Source organism: Megalops cyprinoides, chromosome 10 (assembly GCF_013368585.1).
Source record: "Megalops cyprinoides isolate fMegCyp1 chromosome 10, fMegCyp1.pri, whole genome shotgun sequence".
In the NCBI taxonomy this organism is placed as follows: Eukaryota; Metazoa; Chordata; class Actinopteri; order Elopiformes; family Megalopidae; genus Megalops; species Megalops cyprinoides.
The window spans coordinates 17108455-17118078 of record NC_050592.1 but is presented as its reverse complement, the minus strand read 5'-3'; the positions used below and the strand labels follow the sequence as shown (position 1 = coordinate 17118078).

At 41.5% G+C, this 9624-nt stretch overlaps 1 protein-coding gene across 2 annotated transcripts; it reads right to left on the bottom strand.

The window, feature by feature from the left end:
• Positions 1-744: 744 nt before the first annotated feature.
• Positions 745-9624, bottom strand: cpvl (carboxypeptidase vitellogenic like). Of its 2 annotated transcripts, none has more exons than XM_036539120.1 (13): positions 9529-9624; positions 8512-8697; positions 8132-8250; positions 6180-6294; positions 5918-5976; positions 5355-5434; positions 5188-5254; positions 4771-4893; positions 4344-4475; positions 3695-3793; positions 3141-3314; positions 2199-2381; positions 745-1607 (listed from the first exon to the last, which is right to left on the bottom strand). In XM_036539120.1, exons 2-13 carry the CDS (start codon positions 8690-8692, stop codon positions 1491-1493), a joined length of 1449 nt encoding a protein of 482 aa, XP_036395013.1. In that variant the 5' UTR covers positions 8693-8697; positions 9529-9624; the 3' UTR covers positions 745-1490. The 2 variants fall into 2 exon arrangements, with proteins under 2 accessions (XP_036395013.1, XP_036395014.1); XM_036539121.1 differs by having other exon boundaries at positions 8512-8693.

Genomic DNA, 9624 nt, shown 5'->3' with positions numbered 1-9624 from the left:
TATGAAATTTACATCTATAAAATTATATACCGTTACAATAAACCCAGTTTTCTTATGCAATTGTGACTTGATCAAAGAGTTGCCTGTATAAGAGTATAACTGGTTAAAATCGCTGTTACTGTCAGCTGCATTACAAAGATACTACCACAGGGTGGCAGAATTAGACAATGTTAATATCCTTTCAACAAAAAAATAACCGAGCCTTCTAGGCCTGGTTCAACAGAGACCTTGTTTTTGTCTTGCCTTTTGTTGTATTTTGAGAGTGGAATAAAATTAACATAAATACATGAATAGACATATTAATTCAAACTCTACTTTCTTTGAGTTATTCCCATTTCACTACTCATTTGGTGATTTCTGTGGTTTCAAAACATGCCATGATTTGCAAATGGTTTTGTAATGTTCTTGGAAAAATATATAAAAGGTTTCAATTTTCTTCACTTTGTTGATAGCGTTGTTCCTTTAAGTCATTTCTGAGATCACACAACAGTACGAGTCTTATTGAAATCCACCCTTCTCACTCTGCAAATATGCACCATGTGGCTTTTGGGGCAATGCTGACAGCTCTTGGTGTATTCTCAAGAATACTACCCATAATTCCACAACAGATGGATCTTCTCTGCTTAATGGAATAGGATTTGATTGTTTTCATTACATAACGACAGATGAACTGTATTGAGTTTGAGCACAGTTACAGACACCATATGAAACAAATGTGATCACATCATTTCAATGTGCTGGGAATTTTATGTTATGTCTGCCATGAAAAGGCATATCAGATCAAAATGTACAACATAATGATGAGAGTAGATCTTTCAGCCCACCTATGCTCAACATTGAGCCTACTGGGAAAGCAGGAATGCAATCTATCAACTTATGGGTGGGCAAGGCATAGCCATATCTACTGTACACAGCATCACTACGAATGCCTTTTATAGTGTATCACACAATAACCACTCACTGACTCATTTAATTCTTTACCATCTAACCTCATTTGAAGACACAAAATTCAGATACAACTTCATACAATCATACCGTAAATGGCCAAATTTGGACAATTTTTAAATTTCTTCCTTATCTTCCTCTGCTTTTCTCTCCACCTGCTTCCTTTTTCCATATGAATCTTCCCACTACATTACACACAGCGAATATTCCAGTATTCCACTTCACAGAATGCTGGTGCTATACCTTCACCATTAGCGAGAGCAAAAGCAAAAGCTGTGAGAAGCAATCAAAAAGGTTCCTTTTTCCATTCTGAAACAAACACTTCCAAAAAAAAGTCTAGTTTTCAGTAGTTTTGTACACAATTTATTTCTATCAAATCACCATAAAGCAAATCTGTCATTTAAAAATATATCCAGATGCTGCAGAAGAACAGAGAAGCCCAGAATCCTCCTCTGTCAGCAGACAGAAGACCACACTTTCAGGAACGCCGGCAGGAAGTGGTGATGATTCTTTCAGAATTTCATTACTCTAAACATTCATTTGTCTTAAAGTCCTTTTTGAGTGCGTTGCCATCCCTTTGTAGAAAGAAATCTATCCATCATATCAAAGGATCTCTCCGGCTGGTCGTATGGCAGAATGTGCCCTCCTCCTCGCACAACCACCTGGAAAGGGAAAAAGGCTGACGTTAACACTGAGGACTAAACACTGCCACTGCAGTTAGACCTAGAACTGATAATTACATGTTTCCAGACTCAATCTGTGGAAAATGCCTACTCTTGATTTTTCTTTTTCCATCAACTTTTCAACTCATCAACTGTCATCACTCACCAGTCAAATGTGTGTGTGTGATAACACTTGCTGTTTTGAGCGGTGGGGGTAGGAGTGAAGGTGTGTAAGAAGCCCACAAGTTTAATTTGGGGTTTGACAGCACTTAAGTTCCAGTGAGTCTAAGCGATCACAGGGCAGCATGTGTCTTCTTACACAATTACACTTAGATGCTGTTTATGCAGGTATATCACTCATACTGGTATGCTGTTAAAACAAACCTACTGAATGTCACGAGAAGCAGAGGCTACTGGAGAGAACCAGAAGATGAGACGTACAGAATGATTTGTTTTAAGGAAGATCACAGCACATGCAAGAAAAAGAAGTATGTCTCCGAAGAGAAAGAGAGAAGGAACACGGGGGACACGGAAAGAGAGAAAGCAGTCCCGCACACATGAGGTATGAGAAAGCACTTTGATGTCCCTGACCTGGAAGAACTCCTTCACTTGACGGACATATCCTGCAACTTCTTTGTCATTGGGCTGGATCTTCCAGTAGAAGCGCTCGGCCTGTTTGTACTCATCGGCTCCGGACCAGGGCACAGTGGGCAGGAAGCGTTCGGTGAGAGGTGCTGCCACGATCACGTCCAGCTGTCCGCTGTATATCAGGACCTGAGAGAGATGCGCAAAAGCCCTCAGAAGCAGATATATCAAAGCTGGGCTGGCAAAAAGTGGTCAAACACGAACAAACTGAAACAACAGAAACCTTAAACACAACCTCCCGCTCCACAACCAACCACCACCATTACCAAAAACAGCAAAATGGCTAATATCATAATACCAGAAATCTGGACATGTATTTCCTAAACCAAGGGGGCATTCAATACACCAAAGAGTTGAATAAAATGTTTTAAAACAGAACCTGTCCAAAATTCCACTAAAAAGCCTCAGAATATGACAAAGCGCACTCATCTTCAATGTGCTGCTTTAAGCAATAACGATGAGGAAACAAATTATTCCTTCCATTAGGAAAAGGCAATGCTGAATGTCTTTTTTATATCAGGAAACACATGGCAGAATGCCCACAGCTACCTTCGCAAACCACGTCCCAGACCTTCAGGAGAGCCACTCGCAAAGTCCTGATTAGCAAACACCGAGGCTCCGTTAAGTAGCCCCTCTCAGAAGCTGTCAGCACCAAGATGATTGACGCACCACTCCAAACACCTCACCTTTCCCATATTTTACATGCCCATCAAATGAAACCAAACTACCTCCAAAGAATGTTGCAAAACACTGAAAACAATTCAGAGATAACCGTTTGCTCATTGCTACTGTCCCCCATCTGCAGCACAGCTCTACAGGACTTTGAACAAACAGCTTGGTTGCAGGTGTCTGTGACAGCCAAACAGGACCCATCTTGAGCTCCCTCACCCTGTAGTTGTCCATGAGGACAGCCAGCCAGGGCTTGATGGTCTTCATGACGTCCTGCAGGAGATGTTTCTCCACCTTAGACCCATCATTGAAGGTGAGGTTTCCCACATGGATGGAGCTCCTCACAGAGGGGAGGTTCACGAACTTGGCAAAGTACTCCTGATCCTCAGGCTCCTGGACAATAACAGTGCAAAAGTATTTTACCAAATAAGATGATGAACTGGTAGAACACATGTCAAAAAGGTACTTTGGCATGTCATATGAGGAAATAAAAGGATATTCCTACAACATTATATACTGCCTCGTAAATGCCATGGACTTCATATCTACTTTATAAAGACAAATAAAAACTTAAGCTGGGGTTCACTTTTAAATACTTCCTGCCTGTTCTTTTACATTATCCAGAGTGACTTACATCAGTTACAGTGTTATCCATTTATACATCAGGTAATTTGTGAATAAAAAAGTGAATAAAAACAAACACAGAGGAATTACTAGCCATAATACTGTCTCTTAGGAAAACACTCTTAGGAAAAAATATCTTTATTCTGTACCTGACACTGCAGGAAGTTGAAATAGTTTGTGCAGCCAGTGACATTCTGGAAGAATGAGGGATATGGACTCACATCACCATTCAACAAACTGTCAAAAACCTGTTGGAAACAAAACGAAAAAAAAAAACATTCACATTTGCATGAAGTAAAAATTACTCCCATACAAAAAATGCTTACACTTGTTACACCTATTCAACACATGTTCAACAAACCAGCATGGATTTACCAAGTCTGCAGTCAAAAGTGGACAGCACAACATATAGTACACTGTATTCCACTAGTTGTGTTGTTTGTCTTTGATACGCTGTGGATTTTTAGCATTTGACAGAAAGAATCTGTGGAGTGTGGAAATATGCCACTGACATCAGCAATGAGCATTATTAGGACTCTTCGCCCACTCCAGGTATCAGGGATCTCAGCAATACTTTGTGACTAGACTGTCGGGAAGGACAGAATGAGGTGGACGTTTACAGAGCAGTAGATTAACGGAGATGAATGGAGTCAGCACATAGTGACAGCAGTAGTGTCTGCTGCACGTATATGCTTGTGGTCTTACTCCTTCCCCTTTTGCGATTAAACAACGGATCGTCCTCATCCCTCATCTCCTTCCCTGCCGTCTCCTACAGACAGTGGCCCCTGTTGCTCTTACCTCAAATGCCTCTACCCACTTCTGCTGCTGGATGAGCTGTATTGCGCCATCTGTCTGCACCTGGACGTACTGCTTCTGTAGCTCATCCACCATGCCTGTCTGGTACAGGAAGTCTGCATATCCCCCCAACATCTGAGATAGACATTACATTACATGCACTTAGCACATTATCCAGAGTGACTTCCAGCACAGACTGAGAGGGAAGGGCACTATCAGGGCCTTAGTTAGCACTGCATGGCAGGAAGGATTACAAGTTAAGATGAAAATAAAGACAGTGTGTGAGAGAAGCGGACCATGCATCACCGCAGACACAGTGGCACTAAAGAGTGATTCAAGCTAGACTTATAGGTGCTGAGATGGCCTGCTAGCCACCCACCCCATCTCCCACTCCACCACCCAACAAGGAAGCAGAGCCAGGAGGACGTACCATTTCTGGGTCACACAGCCCGTCACCAATGGCTACGCCTTTGAAGTTGATCTTCACCTTGGCAGAGGGGTTGTTCTTGTGGATGTAAAAGCCAACTGCAGGAACATACTTCCCTGCGTACGACTTTGTGCACAAACAGTGTAAAAATATTACTTATGAAACAGCCATTAAATAAGCGTGATATGATGCTTCAACAACCTCTGATCAAATAGATCAAAAATGGTGTTTCACTGAATTCTAGTAAGGATAAGGTAACTAGACATGCCTTTCCACTGTTAGACTTTCAATGTAAGGACATCTTTGTAGGATTAAACTTTGCTCCAAATAAACACAGTTTTTTTTGGTCAGCTACATTTTGGCCTCCTTGCTTAATCTGTTCACATGAGCAGAGGGTTAAGGAAAGAAGTGCTGGCTCACCTCTCCGGTGGCATAGAAGTCGTTGTGCTGGAACTCACTGAAGATCTGGAAGAACTGAGTCAGTGCACTGGGGGGGGAAACAGGAGAAGAGAATCCTTTTCACACTCTGACTGGTGCGGAAAGGTCTGCATCAGGCCAGTATGAACCCTTCCCCTTCCCCGGCTTGCCTGTACAGATCGCGGCCCACATCATCCTGGTCACGCGCAAAGCCTCGATCATCATCTGTAAAGCTGAATCCTGTACCCACCTACACAGGGCAGAAGAGCTGCTACTGTAATCTTTCACACACAAAACACACTTCAACACTGATGTGAAAAGTATGCCCTATACTATACTAAAGCATAACATCACAGCAAATGTGTATGTGAGTATTACTTATTACTGAAACTTGGGGCTTGACAGTAAGCATTTCTTCAAGATTTTTTTTTTCTGTAAGTCAAATTCCTACCAGCAGTAGTTGTTCCATACAAAACACCTGCACTAACAATGATGTAGTTATACAGTACTGAGTATGAAGAGATTTCTGTGAACACCAGAGATATAGCTCAGTCATAACACAGAACCATTCAGATCCAGACGTGTTTCTGTGTTGGAACCCTGAGATGCACCCCGATTCAGGTACAGCAATACTGTGATAATTATGGATGGTCTGACTGTCACATTTCAGATGCAGGTATTATTATTATGCTTATTAATTTTGAATATTTCGGAGGTGCATGGGATTACGTACCGGGTTGTCAATGTAAAGAACCGAGTACCTGGATGTCCAGGGGTAACTCCTGAACCCCACTGTAAACAGGCAGAAGAGAACATGTTACTGTCAGTGAGACTAAAGAGAAACATGTTACAAGAACATGTTAGTGTCAAACAGACTGCAGGGTAAAGATGGTGCTACCGCCAGAGACACAGCCCCAGCACTGGGACACTAAGTGTGTGTTAGCACCTGCCACCTAAACCCAGCATTCCATAAAGAACCCCCGTCTTGAACCTACCTGTCAGGTTCTTAAACACCACATATGGCCCATGTTCCACAAACAGTCCAAACATAGAGGTGCCCCCTGGCCCCCCCTGAAGCCACAGCAGCACTGGTGCAGTCTCAGGCCTCTCCTAAACGAGAGAGTACATAAACACAGTCTGCACACTTAGTTGGATATATATGGAAAGATCACATCATGTATTAGTGTATTAGTTTAACTCAAATGGTCTGTCTTTCCTTTAAGCAATGTCTGAAGATCCACAGGTCAAAAACATCTATATACTACATAACACCACTACACATTACAACATAAAATTACAGATAACTTTAGGGGGATCATTAACAGATTGCGCTTACTGATTTTTTCCATTTAAAAAAAAAAAATGAGTACCCGTCTGTAATTTTTTCATCACAATGCACAAGATTGAAACTGTAACTTTCATTGATCTACAGATCTGCAACCTTGACCCACACACTGGGTCAGAGTGAGCACATCGTTGGAAGTATGTAGTAAGTAGTGGGTATGTCCTGCTAATGGCATGGTGACTGTCTCAGCTGAGTGGGACACTGGGGCTGTGTGGGGAAATACAAAAACAGGCATTTGAACTCCAGCTCTTTTGGTAAACACCTGCACTGGAGAAACGTGTCTGCTCCCACGCTGGTGATGCTACACCTGAAATCAGCATTTATTCCACAGAGCTACTTCTCAGCACATCAGAGGTTCTAGTCATGTGATTAAATGACAATGCAAAGAGTTTCTTCACATGTTCTTACTCAACACAAATGACACAAAAATTTTAGCAACCTCAGTTCCAAGCAAGTGGACTGGTTTGGCAACAAACTAAGGTAAAGCCATAAACCTAAAATTTCAACTTACAGTAATGTTTTGTTTCTAAACAAAAACAAAGCTGAGTAAGCATGTCTTTCAACTGAACCTTTTTTTTTTTAATTGTCTTGTTTATTTCTGTCTACTTTCCACCATCTAGGCCACCATTGTACATGAATCTAGAAAACACCTGCAACTGTTTCATGCCATATACGTATGTAATTTAAGTCATTTTTAATGGCTTCATTGTCATGCAATATACCTGGTGATCCAAATACCTATGGGTTTGACCTTGGCCATATATGTTAATTAATGTTTATATCTGTATCAGTAAAATGAGAGTATATTGATGTCACAGCCTCGATTAAAATTCAATTCAAAGTTTAGAAATAGGAAGACCATTTGTGATCTCAACAGCATACACAGAGCAAAGTGCTAAGGAAGGAGGTGGTGAAATCTCACCTTGAGGACTCAACTTTGAATTTCACTGCATTGAAGCTTTTACAACACCGCTATCTAGTGGCCATCATGGGGTACAACGAGAAAGTACAAACCTGGTGCCCACGCTAGTACATCCTAAACTCGCCAACATGATTCATTTACAATTTTAAACCCATATCTACCATCTATCAAAATATTTACAAATAGTTATATTCATTACTTAATCATGAATTTCTTGGATAAAGTCAAATGATTTAATTCAAAAAAGCTTTATGTTAAGGTTTGAAGAAAGATTCATGGCCTTACTCCTACAAACCATCCCAGGGCTCTCCTTTGCAACAGCTATACAAAAACTGCACAGAAGCCCACTCACAACAGTGTGTCATGAATTACTGTTATAAAAGTAATTGTTATGCATTTCCTTAGCTAAACCACCTATCCATAATGACTGACACAACTTACCGCTTGCAAAGCACCTAGTTAGCAAAGAAGATATTTACCAAAGCAAAATTCAAAACTACCTTGCTTAAGAGTACAACAGTGGCATCAGAGATTTGAACCTGAAACTGTCTGAGTTTAGGTCAGGTGCCCACACCTACAGGACCACACTGGTCATCATCACTTGATTGGTTCCTCACAGGATAAATGTGTGTATATTTGTACTTTGTACCACATACAGTGGAAGAAAAGGCTTACTTTACCTGTGCTGGAAAGAACCAGAAAAATAGGTTGCTATTATAGGTTTTGTTCACAGTGAGGTAACCGGAGTAGCTCTTCACGTTGACTCCAGGTAGGGGCCCCACCATACTGAGTTTCCTGGCTGGGACACAACAAAAGGCCAAGAGGTCAAACCCTCCCAAAAATAACACCCACAACACTCAAAAATGCAGTATTGCAGATGGTCCTTCTAAAGAGCACTCATTTTAACCGCCAGTTTACAAGAGGAAAACAACATTGCACATCTGCCGCTTTGATCTAATACGGAGGAATCTGATTTCTCAAATAGCTGACATGATTAACTTGACTTGTTTATGCAGTGATGTTTATGCAGCGTCCGGGGAGGGGGTTTGCATGTGCTTACCTTCGTCGATTTTGCCACCCTCCAGGTAGGGTGTGAGAAAGAGGGGCTTCCCCGGATCCGGACCTTTCCGTCCGCTCACCCGGAGTGATTTGCGGCAGAAAAAAGACGAACAGCCTCTGGATTGCCCTGGCTGGAAAGTGATCCACAGGAGGAAGAGAAGTCCCAGCGTTTGATTCAGCATTCTGACTGGGGAGAAAACAGAGGAACATTTATGCCTGTCACAGTTCAATCTGACAAACTGTTTAGCTAGCTAAATTGAATTCTGGGTGAGTATGCTTTGTTTGACCCTGTCAAGCTAAACACTGCAATGTGAGCTGCTAAGTTTCATAATTCCGCTTGTCTGCACGAGTGATTGGTCTGTACCGGTGCTCTTTGCCGATGTTTTGTAAGAAAACAGCTACAATGGAAATGTCGACATTATTTTTTTTGTTGTCGTTCCTTATAACAGGTATTGCATCATGGTTCTTTTTGCTAGCTTTAACAACACTTCTAATAATCTGTTCATTTTTTGCGCACTTCTAACATTCTGATACTATCAGACGGATAACCTCCGGTCTGACACGCTGCCACGCCAAAATGGTAAACAGAGACTGCGAAGAATCTCTTTCACACATAGCTAGTTTGTTTAACAGACCACGCTGAAAGCTAGCAAGCTAACTAGATAAGATCTGCCAATGGGAAACCCTGTCTAAGGGCTCAAAAATATCGTGAAATACGATAGCTGACGTTAGCTGATATTAGAGAGAATAGCACAACACAAAACTAATTACGTACGATTAAGTACGAGTTAGTTCTTAGCTAATAACCAGCTATATAACATACTGGAAGATCTGTTAATTAGCTATGCTAATTCTGGGATTCTTATGATGTTAAACTGGCAAGCAGTATGTGGTTAGCTAATATGAATTTACCTATAGCTAGCTAGGTAGCTAACTTTAATGTCGCCCAAGCAAGACTACTTTTCATGTAGTTACAAAGCTAAAATACAGTGGCCAGCTCAGCTACGTAGTTAGCTACCTGTAAATCCCGTTTTCCTTCTCTTCTACAGCCCCAATAGTAGACCGGTGAGGTACCGACTTCTGCGCAATTCAGTGTAGACGCACTTTGAATGCA